The sequence below is a fragment of the Zalophus californianus genome, chromosome 16, assembly GCF_009762305.2.
Source record: "Zalophus californianus isolate mZalCal1 chromosome 16, mZalCal1.pri.v2, whole genome shotgun sequence".
Taxonomy (NCBI): Eukaryota; Metazoa; Chordata; class Mammalia; order Carnivora; family Otariidae; genus Zalophus; species Zalophus californianus.
The window spans coordinates 57051491-57071300 of NC_045610.1; the positions used below are offsets into that span (position 1 = coordinate 57051491).

At 56.5% G+C, this 19810-nt stretch overlaps 1 protein-coding gene across 4 annotated transcripts in view; it reads left to right on the forward strand.

Annotated features, from left to right (window-relative positions):
• The first annotated feature begins 3314 nt into the window (after window positions 1-3314).
• The window catches only part of ITGB4 (integrin subunit beta 4), a 31279-nt gene continuing 14783 nt past the window's right edge, over window positions 3315-19810 (forward strand). For 2 of the 4 annotated variants that reach the window (XM_027567715.2, XM_027567716.2), the window contains exons 1-19: window positions 3316-3537; window positions 6195-6283; window positions 7475-7557; window positions 7796-7897; window positions 8051-8255; window positions 8779-8875; window positions 9273-9444; window positions 10637-10900; window positions 11230-11319; window positions 11631-11753; window positions 12377-12541; window positions 12713-12789; window positions 13598-13800; window positions 17055-17158; window positions 17279-17377; window positions 17549-17678; window positions 18252-18374; window positions 18469-18575; window positions 19633-19666. In XM_027567715.2, the coding sequence (XP_027423516.2) occupies window positions 6205-6283; window positions 7475-7557; window positions 7796-7897; window positions 8051-8255; window positions 8779-8875; window positions 9273-9444; window positions 10637-10900; window positions 11230-11319; window positions 11631-11753; window positions 12377-12541; window positions 12713-12789; window positions 13598-13800; window positions 17055-17158; window positions 17279-17377; window positions 17549-17678; window positions 18252-18374; window positions 18469-18575; window positions 19633-19666 (2257 nt within the window). In that variant the 5' untranslated portion in view covers window positions 3316-3537; window positions 6195-6204. Of the gene's footprint in view, window positions 3538-6194; window positions 6284-7474; window positions 7558-7795; window positions 7898-8050; window positions 8256-8778; window positions 8876-9272; window positions 9445-10636; window positions 10901-11229; window positions 11320-11630; window positions 11754-12376; window positions 12542-12712; window positions 12790-13597; window positions 13801-17054; window positions 17159-17278; window positions 17378-17548; window positions 17679-18251; window positions 18375-18468; window positions 18576-19632; window positions 19667-19810 lie in introns of all 4 variants that reach the window. The other 2 variants (XM_027567714.2, XM_027567717.2) reach the window with 2 other exon arrangements.

A 19810-nucleotide genomic window follows, 5' to 3' on the forward strand; every position in this document is an offset into this window, starting at 1 on the left:
TCACTATTATTACAAAACAACCCAAAAGATTTTGTGGTAAAAACATATAACATAAAAATTACCATTTTAATCATTTGTAAATGTACAGTTCAACAGTGTTAAGTATATTCACATTGTTGGGCAACAGGTCTCCAGAACTTTTTTTTTTTAAAGATTTTATTTATTTATTTGAGAGAGAGAGAGAGAGAGTGAGAGACAGAGAGCACGAGAGGGAAGAGGGTCAGAGGGAGAAGCAGACTCCCTGCTGAGCAGGGAGCCCTATGTGGGACTCGATCCCGGGACTCCAGGATCATGACCTGAGCTGAAGGCAGTCGCTTAACCAACTGAGCCACCCAGGCGCCCCTCTCCAGAACTTTTCAACTTGAGAACTGAAACTCTATACCTATTAAACAGCTCCCCATTTCTTTCTCCTCCAGCCCCTGGTTAACTACCATTCTATTTTTTTGTCTCAATGAATTTGACTCCTTTAGAAACCTCATATAAGTGGAATCATACAGTATTTGTCTTTCTGTAATTGGCTTATTTCCACTTACCATAATGTCCATCTATGTTGCATGTGGCAAGATTTCCTGCCTTTTTAAGGTTGAATAATATTCTTTAGTATCTAAATACCACATTTGGTTTATCCATCCGTCAATGGGCGTTGGGTTGTTCCCACCCCTTGGAAATTTGAATAGTGCTGCTATATGAACATGGTGTGCAAATAAATCTTCTCCACCCTACTTTCAATTATTTTGGATATATCCCAAAAGTGGGATTGATGGAACACGTGGTAGTCCCGTGTTTAATTTTTTGAGGACCACCATACTATGTTCTAGAGCAGTTGCACCATTTTATAATCCTGTCAATAGTGCCCAAAGGGTGAATTCTTTTAACTATCAATTTCAGAGTAAATAGTTAATATAGTCCACTCTAATGGTGGCTAATACATTTTTTTCTTTTTTTTTTCAAATACTATGCATGAATAATTTTTTTGCATGAATAATTTTTTATTTATTCAATAGTGTACAATGGTAGAGGCACCTGGATGGCTCAGTCGTTAAGCGTCTGCCAGGAAGAGGCAGAGGGAGAAGGCAAAGCTCTCTGCTGAGCAGGGAGCCCGATGTGGGGCTCGATCCTAGGACCCTGAAATCATGACCTGAGCTGAAATCAAGTCAGATGCTTAACTGACTGAGCCACCCAGGTGCCCCTGGGGGAAAAATAATTTAACAAGGGTCTATTGTGCAATCCCCTAGCCCTGGGGAGAGACCAGGCCTAGCAACTGCCCACCTGAGGGGTGTCTATCTCAGTTAGAGAGGTGGTTGACAGTGGGTCTCTAGAATGGTCACCAGACTGTTCTGATCACACATCCACTATTGATCATTTACCTTGTTTATTTGTAGAAACACATACCACCCTACAATAAGCGATGTACATTGTCAAACACAAAACAGTGGATCATCTGGCATGTCCCTAGAGAGTCTGCAGTCCACTTTGGAGACCCATCGTTTTGTTTGTTTGTTTTTTAAAGATTTTATTTATTTATTTGAGAGAGAGAGAATGAGAGATAGAGAGCACACGAGAGGGAAGAGGGTCAGAGGGAGAAGCAGACTCCCCGTCGAGCAGGGAGCCCGATGTGGGACTCGATCCCAGGACTCCAGGATCATGACCTGAGCCGAAGGCAGTCGCTTAACCAACTGAGCCACCCAGGCACCCTGGAGACCCATCGTTAAGCAGAGGGTGCTTGGCTGGCTTTGTCGGGAGAGCATGGGACTCCTGATCTCATAGGCCATGAGTTTAAGCCCTACGTTGGGCATAGAGCTTACTTTATTTATTTATTTTTAATTTTATTTATTTGTCAGGGAGAGAGAGAGCAGGGGGAGTGGCAGGCAGAGGGAGAGGAAGAAGCAGACTCCCCGCTGAGTAGGGGGGACATGGGGCTCAATCCCAGAACCCCGGGATCATGACCTGAGCCGAAGGCAGACACTTTACCAACTGAGCCACCCAGGTGCCCCAAATAAGATCTTAAAAAAAAAAAAAAAAGACCACTGGTTAGGCCAGCAAGGGAGACTGTGGCTCACACAGTTGCAGGGAGCACTCACGTATCCATGGCACTGCCACATCTGGTCCCACCTGCCCCCATGATCAGTCTGAGGGTTGGCAGTGCACAAGACTGTTTGCAGACGCTGGGAGGCTTTGTGGCAGTCGCATTTGGTTCAGCCATGCTTTCACTGAGCACCTGCTATGTGACAGGCACTGTGCTAGGTGCTGGAAATTAAAGGATGTGCTAGAGAGCATCCATCCTCAGGGCTCACAGTCTAGTGGGGAAGAGAAACCCCTAAACAGATCATTTCAAACCAATATAGCAAATGAGAAGAAAAAGCCATGCCCTGGGGGCGGGGTGGCTACAGGGACACATAATCCAACCAAAGGTGCAGGGAGGTCAAGAGGCTCTCTGGAGCATGTGACATCAACGCAATGCCGTCAAGTGAAAGAAGGATAAACCAGGCTGGTTGGGGGCAGGGGTGTGGGAGAATGGAGACATCCTGAGCAGAGGGCCCAGCCTCCAGCAAAAGCACGGTGGCCGGAAACTGCGTGGTTTCGGCAGAGGGGCTGCTAGTCTGGCACTGTTGGCAGGTGGGGCGAGAGAAGGAGACCAGGTTGGGGTCATCGAGCAACTTGAGAGGCTGCAGCTTGAACACGTGTGGCACTTGAAAGACTGCACGCAGAGGACCGCAGGGGTCAGATTTGTGAACCAGCTTGTCAAGAACAACTATAACAATTTGAGTGCCTACTCCATGTCAGGTCGGTGCTGGCCACTTAGTGGGTATTACTCACATTTTAAGGAGGTTTAAGTACCTTGCCTGAGGACACTCAGGGAAGCAGTCCTTACTGGGATCTCCCTCTGGACACAAGTGCAGGCGGGGGGAAGGGGAGGCTGAGCGGACCCAAGGAATGACAGATCGAGCTGGGGCATCCCTGGGCCCGCGCCTCGCGCCGGCACAGGACGGAAGGCATGCGCGTGGTCGATTGCGGGTTTGGCCGTCGGGGCAGCGGGGCTGCTCACAGCCTAGCGTCCGGAGGTGGGAGGGCGGCGGTCGGAGCCGGGGGCTAACAGGCCACCCCCGGCCCCGAGGCTGCCGGACGCCCGAGTCGAGTCTGCAGCCTGGAGGGCTGGGGAGGCGCGGCGCCCGGGGCTGGACTGGAGAGAGGGGGGAGGCTCCTCCCCCGCCGCCATCAGTTGGGGCGCAGGGGCCGGGCGCCGAGGGAGCCGCAGCCTTTTCCGGGGGGCGGGCCCGGCGGCGGCGGCGGCGGCGGCGGCGCCCCGGCTCCTGTCTCGACAGGTGCGCGCCGCGCGCAGGAATGCAGCCGGCCTGACTCACCAGCGCCTCCTTCCCACCTGCCGCCCGCCCCATAAAGCGGTCCCCTCCCCGCGGCCGCCGCCCGCCGCCCGCCCTCCCTGCCAGCCGCCCTCCGGACAGTCCCGGCTCGCCCGCGCGCTGCAGCCGGAGCGGCCGAGCGGAGCCCAGCGCGGGGAGGGCGCGAGTGCGCGCCAAGGTAGGTCTGGCCTCCGACCGCGGCAGGCGCCAGGGGCTTGGGCCCGGGCCGGGGGCAGTCAGGGGGTCGCTGGGCTGCACCCCGCCCGCCCCACCAGTGTCCCTGACCGCTGGAGCCGGGCGTCCATTCTGGGACCTCGGAGGCGAGGAGGGGAAAGTGAGTGCCCACCCAGCCTGGCCGGCAAATCAGGGGACCCTTTTGGGAGGCCCGGGTGGCTTTTATTTCGTCAGCTCTTCCCTTCCTAAAGGTTGGCTGACCTTGGCCCCATCCTGCCCAGGTCACATGCCTGGGCTGCCAGGGTGTGCCCCGGGGGGCAGCTGGGGCAGCGGGGCAGTGGAGCCGGACAGGGCTCTTGGCCCTGAGACCTTGGCGCTAAAGGAGGGCAGCAGGGAGAGAGGCCTGAGGGTTGGGTGGGTGTTCGGGAGAAATGGGCAGAGGCTCGGCAGTGGCTGGCCGGCCTATGGGCTGGGCCTACTGGGGTTTGCGAAGAAGTGGGGGGCAACAGCCACCTACAGGCAAAGGCTCTCCATGTTTGCCGAGGCCTGGCCTGCTGTGTGCAGTGCCGCAAGGCCATCTGGGGCCTGGGGAGGCGCTGACTCCCCCCTTGGCCAAGCACATGTTTGCTGAGGTCTGGGGAGTCCCTGACTCTCTTTTTGGCCAAGTACATGCCTGCCCTCACTTCAAAGTCAGCTCAGGACACCCTTCCTCCAGGAAGCTCTCCTGACCTCATTCAGCAGCCCTGGGAGCTATGCCCACCGCTGCAGCCTCTTCCAGCGCTTGCCCCCTTTCCCACTCAGCAACTGGTGGCCCTCTGGCTGTGGTGCAGGGACTTCCGATGGCTTCTGAGAGCCTGGCTGGGCTCCTTCCCTCCCCAGCACGGCCTGGCCACACCCTGAGCCCCAGGATCTGACAGAGCTGGAAATGAAGGCTGAGAGTCTCTCTCCATGCTGGGGGCTGAGAGAAGAGAGAGAGCTGGGGGACAGTGAGGAAGGGGTGCCTGTCTCCTGGGCCCCGATTTCTTTGGGTGATAGAGCAGCCGAGGGGCCAGGAGATGTGAAAACATGAAGGGCAGGGGCTATGGTGGGCAGGTGCAGATGTGCTAAGCAGGGGTCCTGTGGGGTGGGAGGAAAGCAGGGGTCCTGTGGGATGGGAGGAAGTGTGTTTCCGGGAGAGTCCCAGGGTTGCCTGGAGAGTGCATGTCCTGAGTACCTGGCCCAGCCTGTGGCCACAACCTCCAGTAAGCCCATAATCCTAAATTTTCCATGAAATCTCATTGTTTTTAATGTTGACAGTTACTTTTAAAACTTTTTAAACACAAGTTGAGTCAAACAAAAACACTCCTGAGTGCATAACTAGCCCCCTAACGGCCATCTTATGGCCTCTGAGGATAACAAAGAAGTTAAATGGAGGCGGGTCTGGACTGCCCTGGTCCGGTCCGCCCCCCCCCCCGCCCCCCGCCCCCCGCCCCACTGCTGGCTGTGGGATGAGGAAGCCCTGCAGCCTTGTGCCCCATCTCTATCTCCTCATCTGGGAGATGGGGTAATGCAGTCATCCCCCACCGGGTTCCTGCGTAGATGAAATAGCCATCCCGTAGGTGAAGTGCTGGGCCCGTGCCTGCTCTGTGCCCAGCCTGTGGGCACGGGAGGGTGAGTAAGAGCTGGGTTCGGCCCTCCAGTGCCCATACCCGCGTGTATAATGGGCCCCGGGGAGGTCCAGTCTGCAACCTGTATTGTGTAGCATGTGGGTGTGGTGCCTACACCCCAAGGCTGCAGGAAAGTCATTTCCCCCGGCTGGCTCAGGGCTTCCTTACCCCAGGCCCCTCTGAGATGGCAGCTCTTCCCCAGCCTGTGGATGTTTTGGGGCTGCTGATGGCCTCCTGGGAGCCACATGCCTTAGAGGGAGGGAGGCAGGGCCTTCCTGCCCCCTTCCACAGGCTTCCCCAACCCTGGGGAGGTGGCACAGTGTATGTGTGTGTGTGTGAGCAGGAGAGGCTTGTAACATAGCTCCAGACTAACTTCTGGAAGGATGATCTGCTCAGGGACCCCGAAAACTCAACTCTGGAGCAGGCAGGGTAGGGGGTAGGGCAGGGGACCCCACCAGTGATGGGCCAGGCAGTCATTGCAGAGCCTAGCTGGGTGCGGCCAGCTCCCTCCTCCCCCCTGCAGGCCCCAGATCTTGGGAGGACCCCCTCTCCCCTTGGCCACACCACCTTCCTTAAAGGGCAATTAGGCCACGACAGAGACTGGGCGGGAGGGTAGAGCCAGGCCCTCAAGGGGTGGCCCCCTGTTGGGGGAGAGCTGACCCAGGCCCACTGGGATCTGAAAGCCAAAGGCAGAATAAGCCTTGCCCTGCCCTCCACGAGATCAGCGTAGGAGACCTGGCATGAGCACAAGCTCAAAGCCCATAGTCCTCCATGATGTGAGGGTGGGGCCTCCCGGGGCAGGGTGCAGGCCTGCAAGGCATCTAGTCACTCCAGGGATGGCAAGAGGAGTTGGGGGCCCTGGATCCCGCCGTTTGCAGGCTGGGTGGCCTTGGAATATCACTGAAGCTGTCTGAGCCTCGGTTTCCACCCCTGGGCAGTGGGAATGCTAGAGTTCTGACCGGCAGGGACCCGGGCTGGGGAACGTCTTATGTCAGTTATTGCTGTCATTACACAGGCGGAAGAGAATGGCAGGACCGAGTCCCAGCCCGTGGACCAGGCTGCTGCTGGCAGTCCTGCTGGGCGTCAGCTTCCCCGGGGAAATGGGTGAGTCTGGCACGCCTCTGCAACACCCTTCTGGGCGGGGGGGGGCCTCCCTGTCAAGGCACTGCCCTCATACAGAGGCCGCCCACAGGGTGTCTTACCCCAGCGCTCACTTGGCCATTCAACAAACAACCACGGCCCACTTCAAGGCCTGGGGAGCAGTGAGCCTGAGCCTTGTGGCCCAGAACACCGAGGAAGACTTGCTCTAGAGGCGAGAGAAGCTGCCCACTCAGCGAACTGAGGCACTTGCAGAGTGTTTTTTATGGGAACCTGGAGGAGAGACCGGTGACTCTCTTCCAGTCAGTTCCTACCGATGAAAATTTTGCCTTCAGAGAAGGCTGTGTTGGTAGCCTGGAATAGACCATGGCGGGAACATGGGCAATGCTGCAAGGCAGGACTTCTCCCTCCCCACCAGAGCCAGTGTTAAATACTGACCGCGCACCATCGCCCACCGCACAGGAGGCCACCCATTGTGTGCACTGAGTGTACACAGTAGGTCCTCACTGTGATTTTTTTTATTATAAATTTTCTTTTTTTTTTTTAAGATTTTATTTATTTATTTGAGAGAGAGAGAGAGAGAGAGCACACGTGAGCGGGGGGTGGAGGGGGAAGGGGCAGAGGGAGAAGCAGCTTCCCGCTGAGCAGGGAGCCCGATGCAGGGCTCGATCCCGGGACCCTGGGATCATGACCTGAGCCGAAGGCAGACGCTTAACTGACTGAGCCACCCAGGCACCTCCCCCCCTCACTGTGATTTTAACTGAACAGAACCAAAGGGAATCCCAGTAAGCCTTGGGGAAACTCTGGAGTTTTTCTTCATTCATTTATTAACAATTTGCTGTGTGGTGGGCTTGGGCTGGGCTTGGGCTCGGTACTGGGAAACAGCAATAAGCAAGGCAGACACAGTTTCTGTCCCCTGGAGGAGCAGGGGAGGGACGGCCAGGGTGTCCCCACCAGCAAATGGGCCAGCCCTTCTGTCTCAGACTGCACCATCCGGACTTGAGTGCAAAGTTCAGGTGTGAGACCTGACTCTGCCCCAGCTATGCCAGGGGGGCAGACCATCTACCCACTGGCCTCCCTTTCCTCCTCCGTAAAGTGAGAGAGAAACCCTGCCTCTCTCCAATGAGGATGCATGCGGGAAAGGGCTTGGTCCCTGGTGAGGTTCATCTCATGGGTCTGCTCATCTCTGCCCTCCAGCGAACCGCTGCAAGAGGGCCCAGGTGAAGAGCTGCACGGAGTGCATCCGCGTGGACAGGGAATGTGCCTACTGCATGGATGAGGTGAGCTGCTATCGCCTGCCTGCTATCCTGAGCCCAGCGCCAGCCCTGGCCTGTTCCCCAACCGGGGTGCCCCACCCCATCATGCCCCACGCCAGGCTCTGGCCAAGTCCACACCTGCTGCATCCTCAGCCCAGCCTTAGGCCAGGTGGGTGTGGAACAGTCAAGGATCAGGAGAGATCCGGGGTTGGGACAGCCAGGGGATGGGCACTGCCCCCCTGACCCCACCTCCTTTGGCCAGATGTTCAAGGAGCGGCGCTGCAACACCCAGGCAGAGCTGCTGGCTGCCGGCTGCCGGTGGGAGAGCATGGTGGTCATGGAGAGCAGCTTCGAGATCACAGAGGTGCCCGGACTGGGGGTCAAGGGAAGTGGGCCCACCCACGTTCAAGGCCGGCTGTTTACAGGGGTCCACTATGTCCACTGGCTGGGCTGAGAGGTTCCCCATCAGGTCTCTGGAGTGACCCTCCAGCCAGCTGTCCCCCTCCCCTGGACACAGGACACCCCGATCAACCCCAACCTGCAGCGCAGCCAGGTGTCGCCCCAGGGGTTACGGGTCCGGCTGCGGCCAGGCGAGGAGAAGCACTTTGAGCTGAAGGTGTTCGAGCCCGAGAAGAGCCCTATGGACCTGTACATCCTCATGGATTTCTCCAACTCCATGTCCGACGATCTGGACAACCTCAAGCAGATGGGAGAGAGACTGGGTATGGCTGGGCCAGCATAGAGGACAGTGGGGTAGGAAACGGAGAGGGTGGCCTCATCCAGCTGGCTGGGCCCCTGCTCAGGAGGCTAGGGCTCAGGATGGCTATACCCATGCCACAAGGAAGGTTACGATATCTGAGCCCCCCAAGAAATCCCTTCCCTCCCATTCTCAGGCGTGGGTCCTAGCCAGACCCCACTAACCACTCAGGACTTCAGGCTGGGTGGGCAGCAGAGCCCTCTGACCCCGACAAGGAGTACACTCATGGCCATGAGGCTGAGGTTCTCCGGGCTCCTGGCTGCCCCCTCCAACTTGCTCCATGCATGACTCTGGGCCTGCCAAGTCCCATTTCCTTCGTCTGTGAACAGGGACAAGGGCTACTGTGAGCATGAACTGATGTTCACATGCAAGGTATTGACAGGAGGTTATTTTCCCTCTTCCTCCTTCCCGGGCCAGCCCCTGGCCCCCTCTGCTGATGTGGGGGTGTTGGGGCTCAGCTGCCCCCTCTTTTTCCTGTTGACACCCAGCCCAGGTCCTGAGCGAGCTCACTGATGACTACACTATTGGATTTGGCAAGTTTGTGGACAAAGTCAGCGTCCCTCAGACAGACATGAGGCCTGAGAAGTGAGTGACTGAGGGGCGCCGGGGGGCTCAGTCGGTTAAGCATCTACCTTCGGCTCAGGTCATGATCCCATCGGGCTCCCTGCTCAGCTGGAGAGTCTGGGCATCTGCTCCTCCCTCTCTCTATGTCCCCCCACCCTTGCTCGCTCGCTCGCTCTCAAATAAATAAATACCTTTTTAAAAAATAAAATCTTAAAAGAAAAAAAAAAAGAAATGAGTGACCGAGTGGGCAGGGGTCCCAGCCACGGGACCCACCTCCTCGCTACCAGGGCACTTCGAAGTGTTCTGGTTGAAGTGGACCAGTGGGCCACTTTCAGAGAGGGTGGGCACAGGGGCATGGGGGTCTTCTTTCCTGACTCTGTCTCTCTCTCTCTCTCTCTCTCCCTCCACCTCTGCCCAGACTGAAGGAGCCCTGGCCCAAAAGCGACGCCCCCTTCTCCTTCAAGAATGTCATCAGCCTGACGGAAAACTTGGAAGAGTTTCGGAATAAACTGCTAGGGGAGCGGATCTCAGGCAACCTGGACGCTCCTGAAGGAGGTTTTGATGCCATCCTGCAGGTGGCCGTGTGCACGGTGAGTGCCAGGGAGAGCCCTGCCCACCCAGACCAGGATTGTGCTTCTTTGCAAGGGCATGAGCTGCCCACCGGCCTGCTCTGGTGTCAGGCCGAGACCCCTATGCCCAAAGACAAGCTAAGACCCTCCAGGGGGCCCGCAATTATAAGCCAGGTGGAGATGTGCTGGGATCCAAGGTCCCCCGGCCTGAGCGGTCAGTCTGCTTTTGTACTGACCAGCGAAGCAGACATGAGTTCTGGGGTTCTGGAATCTTCTGTGCCCTGAAGCCAGCCTACCACCAATCTCCCTGCTAATGCCAGTCTTCCAGGACCCACAGTCTCCAACTGCACTGGGCAGCTAGCTGAAGAGGGCAGTTTTTATGTGCACGGCAATTTTTTCATTTTGAAAATAATATACCCATCGTATAAACAATTTGGAAAACAAAGAACAGAAATCGCCCATAATTTCACCCCAACCAGCCAGCCAGCCACTTCATATCCCACCAGCATATTTTGTTCCCTTTCCTTACTTTATATAGCTGGAATCAGTGTACTTTTAATTCTGAAATTTGCTTTTTTTTTTTTTTCAATTAACACTGTCACGAGCATTTTCACTTGTAATACATAGTTTTCCAAATCCATGCACAGCTGCATCTATTTTAACCGGCCTTTTCTTTTTTTATATATATATTATTTATTTATTTGGGAGGAAGAGAGAGAGCACAAGCAGGGGGAGCTGCAGAGGGAGAGGGAGAAGCAGGCTCCCCACTGAGCAGGGAGCCCGACACAGGGCTTGATCCCAGGACCCGAGCCAAAAGCAGACGCTCAACCGACTAAGCCACCCAGGCTCCCCTAACCAGCCTTTTCATTCAACATTGTAGGTGTACATTTTCCCATGCAGTTAAAATATTTCCTCAGAGTAATTATGAAGCCTGGGGGGCCAGTCGGATGAAGCTAGCTCGGGTCTTGCGCGGTGACCACTGTGTGCACAGACCCAGCCTGCATCCTTCCCGCATCCTCATTGCCGCTTTCCGCTGCCCACCGCCATGGCTCACGTGCTGTCACGTGCCTTGTCCATGATGGGGGCACGCCGTGAATCCTGTGGCTTAGCTGAGCTCACGTTGGGACCCGCTTCGTCAGTCATACACGACACTGTGACACATGTCCTCAGTAGGCAGCCTGCTCGATGGGCCTCCCCTCCTTGTCCTTCCCAGAGGGACATTGGCTGGCGCCCCGACAGCACCCACCTGCTGGTGTTCTCCACCGAGTCAGCTTTCCACTATGAGGCAGACGGTGTCAACGTGCTGGCCGGCATCATGAGCCGCAATGACGAGGCATGCCACCTGGACTCCTCGGGCACCTATACCCAGTACAAGACGCAGGACTATCCGTCTGTGCCCACCCTGGTGCGCCTGCTTGGCAAACACAACATCATCCCCATCTTTGCTGTCACCAACTACTCCTACAGCTATTACGAGGTGCGGGGCGGAGGCCTCCCTGGGCAAGAGGGGGGCGGGAGGGGAGTCCACGGGACTTCTCAGACATCCTCCCTCCCCCCCACTGTTCCTTCCTTCCCAGAGCTTTTGGCTCCCCCAAGGGTGGACCCTCCCTGATGGGAAAGGGAGTTCGTGTGCCCATCCCCCAACCCCACTCCCCAGCAGGTAGGGGTGAGGAGGGCAGGCTCCAGAAGACACCAGGCCTTAGCTTCCCCATCAGCAAAGGGAGGGTAACCCCAAAGCTATTGTCCAGATTCAGTGAGGTGATACTTGTTGAAGGCTTAGCCCTGGACTGGCACTCTCTCCCACAGAAGCTGCACACGTACTTCCCTGTCTCCTCACTGGGGGTGCTGCAGGAGGACTCCTCCAACATTGTGGAGTTGCTGCAGGAAGCCTTCAACGTAAGGGCCAGCGCGGGCCCCGGGCGGAGTCCTTCTGGGGCAGGGCTGGGGAGGAGGCAGAATGGGCAACGGAGGGCCCAAGTAAAGGTTGAGAGATAAGATAGGCCAGTGAGGAAGGGCCTCCGCTGTTCCCTGGGGACCCTGAGATGCCCACCTTAGCCTGGCCCCAAGTTCCCGCGGGCTCTGCCGCCTTGACCCCCCCACTCCACCTCAGTCCTCCGTGCAGAGTGGGTGGGGCTCAGCCAGGCCAGGCCAGAGGGGGTGAGCCCGGGCTCCCCCTCCCAGACCATTGATAGCTTGCCCTTCTTCAGCGCATTCGTTCCAACCTGGACATCCGGGCCCTGGAAAGCCCCCGAGGCCTGCGGACAGAGGTCACCTCCAATGACTTACAAAAGACGAATACTGGGTCCTTTCACATCCAGCGGGGGAAAGTGGTAAGCCTCTGGGGTTTGGGGAAGGGGAGGATGGGCGCCAGGCCCTGCAAAGGTTGTGGGGGGGTGGTCTGCCTGAGCAGAGGTCAGGAGCGTGGCCTTTATGGCCTCCTGGCTAACTCTTGATCTCGAGGTCATGAGTTTGAGCCCCACGTTGGGCATAGAAATTACTTAATAAAAAAAATTGGGGGGAGGTGCCTGGGTGGCTCACTCATTAAGCGTCTGCCTTCAGCTCAGGTCATGATCCCAGGGTCCTGGGATCGAGCCCCGCATTGGGCTCCCTGCTCAGCGGGAAGTCTGCTTCTCCCTCTCCCACCGCCCCCCCCCCCCGCTTGTGTTCCCTCTCTCGCTGTGTCTCTCTCTCTTTGTCAAATAGATAAAATCTTTAAAAAAAATTTTTTTTAAATAATAATAATAAAAAAGAGCATGGCCTTCAGAGTCAGACAGGCCTGGGTTCAAAGCCCCCTGGGTTAGCCGCTTGGATGACTTTGGCACCTTCCTCAGCTTGTTCTCATCTGCGGAGTGGGGATTAATCAGCACAGAGCTCGGAGAGTTGCTCAGATGAGCGAATGGACCAGAGGGGCCTCTTATCAATGTCCATTTGGCTGACAGTGGAATCCTTGCAGGGCACATACCAGGTGCAGCTGCGGGCTGTGGAGGCTGTGGATGGGACTCACGTGTGCCAGCTGGGGGAAGAGGACCAGAAGGGCAACATCCACCTGAAGCCCTCCTTCTCGGATGGCCTCTGGATGGATGCGGGCATCATCTGCGATGTGTGTCCATGTGAGCTGGTACGATGCGGCCCCTCTAGGCGGGAGGGAAGGGCTGGACAACTGCCCTGGGGCCCCGAGGAATGAAGCCAAGCCTCCGGGGGGCATGCCTGCCTTGCGGGGTGCCCTGAGGGGCAGAGGCAGCAGAAATGTCCAGGGACCCTGTTGCACCCCGCCATGATCTCGTTCCAGCAAAAAGAGGAGCTCTCAGCTCACTGCAACTACCACGGCGACTTCGTGTGTGGACACTGTGTGTGCAATGAGGGCTGGTGAGTGTGCGGGGATGCCCTGGCCACCGTAAGGCTCTGATGTGGGGCATCCCACGGATGCCCGGCTGAGGGCGGGATGGCGGGTCACAGAGAGGCTTGCAAAGGGGCATGCCCCGTTGTGAGGGGGATCCAGCTCAAAGCACTTCAAAATACATAGACATAAAGAATATCTCTGAGGGGCGTCTGGGTGGCTCAGATGGTTAAGGGTCTGCTTTCAGCTCAGGTCCTGGTCCCAGGGTCCTGGGATCAAGCCCCACGTCGGGCTCCCAGCTCAGTGGGGAGTCTGCTTCTCCCTCTCCCTCTGCCTCTTTCCCCTGCTCATGCTCTCTCTCTCTCTCTCTCTCTCTCTGTGTGTCTCTCTCTCAAATGAATAAATAAAATCTTTAAAAAAAAAAAAAAAGAATATCTCTGAGAAAAGGTGCAAGAATTAGGACAGTGGTGGCCAGCAGCGTGTGGGGACTGGCTGGTGGGGGACAGACACAGAGGGACACTTACTTTTCACTCCTTCCCTTTGTATTTAGTATTCTGAACCGTGCGCACGTGTGACCTAATCAGAAATGAGCTCATCATAAGGGTAGTGAGGGCTCTTAAAGCTTCAAGACACTGAACAAGTCCATGGTGACTTGAGGAAGGGACACTGGGAGGGTCTTGGGGCGGACGTTTGAGTCTCAGCTCAGGCACCGCTGTCTGTGTGACTTGGACCCACTGAGGTGCTCTCCGAGCCTCAGCTTCCTCATCTGTGCAATGGGACGGTAAACGCCCCAGCCTTCCTCCCGGGCTGTGGGGAAGTGACTGGCTCCTTCCTCAGGAGCGGCAAGACCTGCAGCTGCTCCACGGGCTCCCTGAGTGACATCAAGCCCTGCCTGCGGGAGGGCGAGGACAAGCCGTGCTCCGGACGTGGCGAGTGCCAGTGTGGCCACTGCGTGTGCTACGGAGAAGGCCGCTACGAGGGTCCGTTCTGCGAGTATGACAACTTCCAGTGTCCCCGTGCCTCCGGGGTCCTCTGTAATGGTGAGCTCAGCAGCCCCGGCGGCCAGTGCTGGGGGGCTCGGGACAGCAGGGGCAACCTGGGGGTCCTGACCCAGCGGGGAGGGCCAGGCCAGGAGTCAGAATCCCCAAGTTCAGACCTAGCCCCCCTCGGGGCTCCCCCAGTGCCTCCCCCCAAGTCCACCCCAACCTGGACCTCCCACCCCTCTACAGACTTGATGCCCAAGGCCCCTGCTCATGCTTCAGACCACTCCCCCTGAGGTCCTGTGGTCTCTGCCATCTCATGAGGGTTGGTCCCATCCAGCTGAATCCTCAGTGGTTGCTGGTATGTGGCAGGACGGTCTTTCCTCTCTCAGGGCTTGGAGTTACGTGTCCACCGTAGCCCCACACGCTTAATGCAGTGTGGCCAGGGCTTCCAAGCAGGGCAAGGGTCACAGAACCCACACAGGGGCCACAGGAAGGATTGAGTGGTTTGAATGGAGGAGAATCAATGAAAACCCAGCCATCAATTACTTATTTAGCCCCAACTGTCTACTTGTCACTGGAGGTCAAGGCCCTGCTTTCCTACCTTTCCTCCCTTCTTGCTTTTGTCTGTTACATCTCCTCTTTGGTCGTCCATGCCAGAGTGTGCTCAGAGCAACAGAAGGAGAGCCCGGTATATCTGGAGGGAGGCAGGCATTTGGCACAGGCTCGGCTGTGAGGAGGGGAGGTGGAGGCTGCTGGGGAAGGAGACAGGACCAGAATGCGGGGGGCTTGGGGTCCATCCAGGGTGGGTCCAGTTCTAGTCTAGTCTGAACTTTTATTTTCTTTCTTTTTTTTTTTTTGATTTTGTTTTTTTTGTTGTTGTTGTTGTTTATTTGAGGGAGAGAGAGTGAGAGCATGAAAGGGGGGAGGGTCAGAGGGAGAAGGAGACTCCCTGCTGAGCAGGGAGCCTGATGCCGGACCCGATCCCAGGACTCCAGCATCATGACCTGAGCCGAAGGCAGACGCTTAACCAACTGAGCCACCCAGGTGCCCCTCTTTTTTTTTCTTTTAAAGATTTTATTTATTGGGGCACCTGGGTGGCTCAGTCGTTAAGCGTCTGCCTTCGGCTCAGGTCATGATCCCAGGGTCCTGGGATCGAGCCCCACATCAGGCTCCTTGCTCAGCAGGAAGCCTGCTTCTCCCTCTCCACTCCTCCTGCTTGTGTTCCCTCTCTCGCTCTGTCTCTCTCTGTCAAATGAATAAATAAAATCTTTCACAGAGAGAGACACAGTGAGAGAGGAAACACAAGCAGGGGGAGTGGGAGAGGGAGAAGCAGGCTTCCTGCCGAGCAGGGAGCCCTGTGTGAGGCCCCAGGACCCTGGGATCATGATCTGGGCCGAAGGCAGATGCTTAACTGTCTGAGCCACCCAGGAGCCCCTGAACTTTTTCTTAAAGGACCAGAAAGTAAATATTTTCGGCTTTATGAGCCATATGGTCTCTGTCACGACTACTTAGCTCTGCCACTGTAGTAGAAAGCAGCGATAGACATTTACATACACAAATAAATGTGGCTGTATTCCAATAAAACTTTAGCAAAAATAGGTCGTGAGTTGGATTTGGCCTGCAGGCTGTAGTTAATCAACCCTTATTCTGGTTTAAGGATAGTAGACTTACTCCTTTGGCAAAAGGGAGTTATTGGAGGTTTCATTTTTGAGCTATTTGTATGTTAACCTTGTATCCAGCCACTTTGGTAAAATCACTTACGAATGGGGCACCTGGGTGGCTCAGTTGGTCAAGCGTCTGTCCCTCTCCCTCTGCCCCTTCTCTCTGCCCATGCTCTCTGTCTCTCTCTCAAATAAATAAAATCTTGGGGCGCCTGAGTGGCTCAGTAGTTAAGCGTCTGCCTTCGGCTTGGGTCATGATCCTAGGGTCTGGGATCGAGCCCTACATCGGACTCCCTGCTCGGCGGGAAGCCTGCTTCTCCCTCTCTCACTCCCCCTGCTTGTGTTCCCTCTCTCGCTGTGTCTTTCTGTCAAATAAATAAATAAGGGCACCTGGGTGGCTCAGTTGGTTAGGCAACTGCCTTCAGCTCAGGTCATGATCCTGGAGTCCCGGGATCGAGTCCCGTATCGGGCTCCCTGCTCGGCAGGGAGTCTGCTTCTCCCTCTGACCCTCTCCCCTCTCATGTGCTCTCTCACCTCTCAAATAAATAAATAAATAAAATCTTTAAAAAAAATTTAAATAAATAAAATCTTTAAAATAAATAAATTAATTAAAAATCTTAAAAAGGGCATTATAAGCTTAGAAAATTTAAAAACATCACTTATGGGGCGCCTGGGTGGCTCAGTTGGTTAAGCGACTGCCTTTGGCTCAGGTCATGATCCTGGAGTCCCGGGATCGAGTCCCACCTCGGACCCCCTGCTTGGCAGAGAGTCTGCTTCTCCCTCTGACCCTCTTCCCTCTCATGCTCTCTATCTCTCATTCTCTCTCTCTCTCTCTCTCAAATAAATAAATAAAATCTTTAAAAAAAAATAAAATAAAATAAAAAATAAAAACATCACTTATGAAATCTAATAATTTATCTGCAAGTTCTTTTTGATATTTTGTGACATGTTCCTAATATATACTTTTTAAGATTTTATTTTTACATAATCTCTACACCTGACGTGGGGCTTGTATTTACAACCCTGAGATCAAGAGTCACATGCTCCACTGACTGAGCCAGTCAGGCACCCCATGTTCCTAATATTTAAAATAATGGCAGTTTTATTTCTTACTTTACAATACTTACATGTTTTATTTCTTTTTCTTACCTTATTGCATTGGTCAGAACTCATCAGAGATTCTTAAACCGGAGAGACACGTGATTGGATTTGTGTTTTGGGATAATGACTCTGGCTGTAGAGTGGAAAGTAGAAGGCAGAATGGAATCGGAGAGAGGGAGGGAAGGAGATTCCAAGAAACTGAAGAAGAGATGGGGGTACCTGGGTGGCTCAGTCGTTAAGCATCTGCCTTCGGCTCAGGTCATGATCCCAGGGTCCTGGGATTGATCCCTGCATCGGGCTCCCCGCTCTGCGGGAAGCCTGCTTCTCCCTCTCCCACTCCCCCTGCTTGTGTTCCATCTCTCGCTGTGTCTCTGTCAAATAAATAAATAAAACCTTTAAAAAAAAAAAAATTAGAAGAGATGGCTCTGCCCCTGGCTGGAGAAATCCCAGCTCAGGCTGAGCAACCACAGGCCCTGCCTGGCAGATGGGCAGCCTGGACTGCAGGAGTGAATGTGACTCTCCTCTCCTACCCCTCCCCCCTCTCTGCAGACCGGGGACGCTGTTCCATGGGCCAGTGCGTGTGTGAGTCTGGGTGGACAGGCTTGAGCTGTGACTGTCCTCTCAGCAATGCCACCTGCATCGACAGCAGTGGGGTAGGACGGGGCACCAGGAGGGCAGTGCAGGGTGGCAGAAGGGATGCTAGCCAGAACCACCCACCCTCTCAGGCAGGGATGGGGGTACCAGTGCCTCACTGGTGCCTCCTCTTTCTCTAGGGCATCTGTAATGGGCGTGGCTACTGCGAGTGTGGCCGCTGCCACTGTAACCAGCAGTCGCTCTACACGGACACCATCTGTGAGATCAACTACTCAGCGGTGAGGCCAAGGTCACTGGTGTGTGGGCATGGGAACCTTAGGCACAGGGCAGGGCGGACAGGAAGCACTGAGCCTGGTGATATAGGAGCCAGCCAGGGGTGTGAGTGAGGTTAGGGGAGCGGGCCTGGCGACCCCCCAGCACACCCCCACCCCCCCTCCTCTCCTCCCCAGATCCGCCTGGGCCTCTGCGAGGACCTGCGCTCCTGTGTGCAGTGCCAAGCCTGGGGCACTGGTGAGAAGAAAGGCCGCATGTGCGAGGAGTGCAGCTTCAAGGTCAAGATGGTGGACGAGCTTAAGAGAGGTGTGAGGCAGTGCCGAGGGCGGGGGTGCTAAGAACCTAGGCACAGGGCATCCGATGGGTAGGGGTGTCACTCAGCTGGGCAGGGCTGCTGTAGAGCTGGGCAGAGGGCTCACAATCCGGGTTGAGGTCACGCAGACCAGAGAGACGGGGGAGGGATCCCAGCCCGGGGAGAGGTCACAGAATGCAGACAGGACCCACAGACCCGGGGGCAGGAAGCACAGCTGAGTAGGGACCAAAGAGTCTGGGGAGGGGGAACCTGGCTTAGGCGGGGGGCAGATAGCCGGGCAGGGATATGAATACAGTAGGGGCACGTCACTGGCCCTTGGGAGCACACAGCCTCCTCTCTTCCAGGTCAGATAAATGTCCTAGAAGCCGAGTTCCTGAGTGACACCCAGGATGGGGGGGGGGCACAGATTTGCAGCCTTTGATGCTCCTGGGCGGGGACAGGGTGGCGCCCCACCTCAGCCTGGCCCTGTGCCCGGGGACTTGCGTCCCTGCGGTGGGCACGGTGGGCCCCAGAGTAGGGAGCACCTCCCCAGGCCTGAGGCACCTGCTGACCCCCTATGCGTGCAGCGGAGGAGGTGGTGGAGCACTGCTCCTTCCGGGATGAAGAAGATGACTGCACGTACAGCTACACGGTGGGGGGCGACGGGGCCCCCGGGCCCAACAGCACGGTGCTGGTACACAGGAAGAAGGGTGAGCTGGCGGGCAGAGCCGGCGGGTGACCTGGCAGGCCCCAGTGGGGAGTGGGCATCGCCTCCCTCCTTACCCTCCTCCCCTTCCTCCGCAGACTGCCCACCCAGGTCCTTCTGGTGGCTCATCCCTCTGCTCATCTTCCTGCTGCTGCTCCTGGCGCTGCTACTGCTCCTCTGCTGGAAATACTGCGCCTGCTGCAAGGTGGGGGCTCCTCGGGGCCCCGTCCACCAGGCCGCTTACCCCAGGGCCCCACCCCCGCCGGGGTCGCTTACCCCAGGGGCCCCCACGCCACCCCCCCCCCCACCGGGGCCGCTTACCCCAGGGACCCCCCTCCCTCCCCACCCGGGCCGCTTACCCACCAGGGCCCCGCTTGCCCCAGGGCCCCTCCCCCCGCCGCCAGGGGCCCCATCCCCCCTAGGGACCCCTACTCCCACCAGGTGCCCATCCCCCACCAGGGTCCCACTTCCCACCAGTGTCCCTACTTACCCCAGGGTCTCCACTCACCCTGGGGCCTCCAGCCCCCCTAGGGTCCTCATAGGTGGCAGAGGCCAGGTGAACCCACGTCTTCTGCCCGGCTCTAGTGCCCTCCCCACCCCAGCCCTTTGCCTCTGCCAACCGTCAGTGGCCCGGACCTGAGACTACTTGTCCTCAGGTCAAGTACATGCAAAGGGCCAGGGGAGCCAACAGGGAAGAAAGGGCCTTGCCCGCCAGGAGCTGATAGTCTCACTGGGGAGACGAGATAAGAGGCAAGAAAGCATGGAGGACGGCCCGGCTCAGGACCCTGAATTGTAGAAACAGGAGGCGCTGTGTAGTAGCCCCAGTATTGTGGGATATTAGTGTGTGTTACAGAGAAAAAGACATCTCTGATCTAATACATTTGAGAAAGAGGCTTCTTCTCTTGTGGGACTTCTCAGAGCCTTTGATCTATTTGTATGCATAGTGAAACTCTAAGAGGGGCATGGGGAATGAATTCAGTGCTTCTCAAAGGGGCTCGATCATAGGTCCTTTACTTTACAGATCATCTCGCAGGACCAGGGTCCCATGGCACAAACTTTGGGAATCCTCTGCCCCCGTCACCCTCCGTACTCACCCTGTGTGTTCCACACCTAGATCCCTTCAACTTCCTTGATATCCTGGTGTCTGGGGAAGGCACTGTTGCCCCTCTGGACCATTGGCACGGAGAGCGGGGTAGCTGGAGGGGCTTCTGTGAGCTGAGGCAGCTGTCCCAGCCCTCATCCCCACCCACCTTGTCTTCTAGGCTTGCCTGGCACTTCTCCCTTGCTGCAACCGAGGTATTGACCCAGCATCTGCAGGCGCGGCAAGGGCTCTGACCGCTCATGCTCCCAGATAGGGTGGAGGGGAAATAGGGGCTGAGTCTGGAACAGAGGCAGGAGGCCTGGGGTCCCACCTGGAGGGGGTGTGGCGGGGAGGGCCTA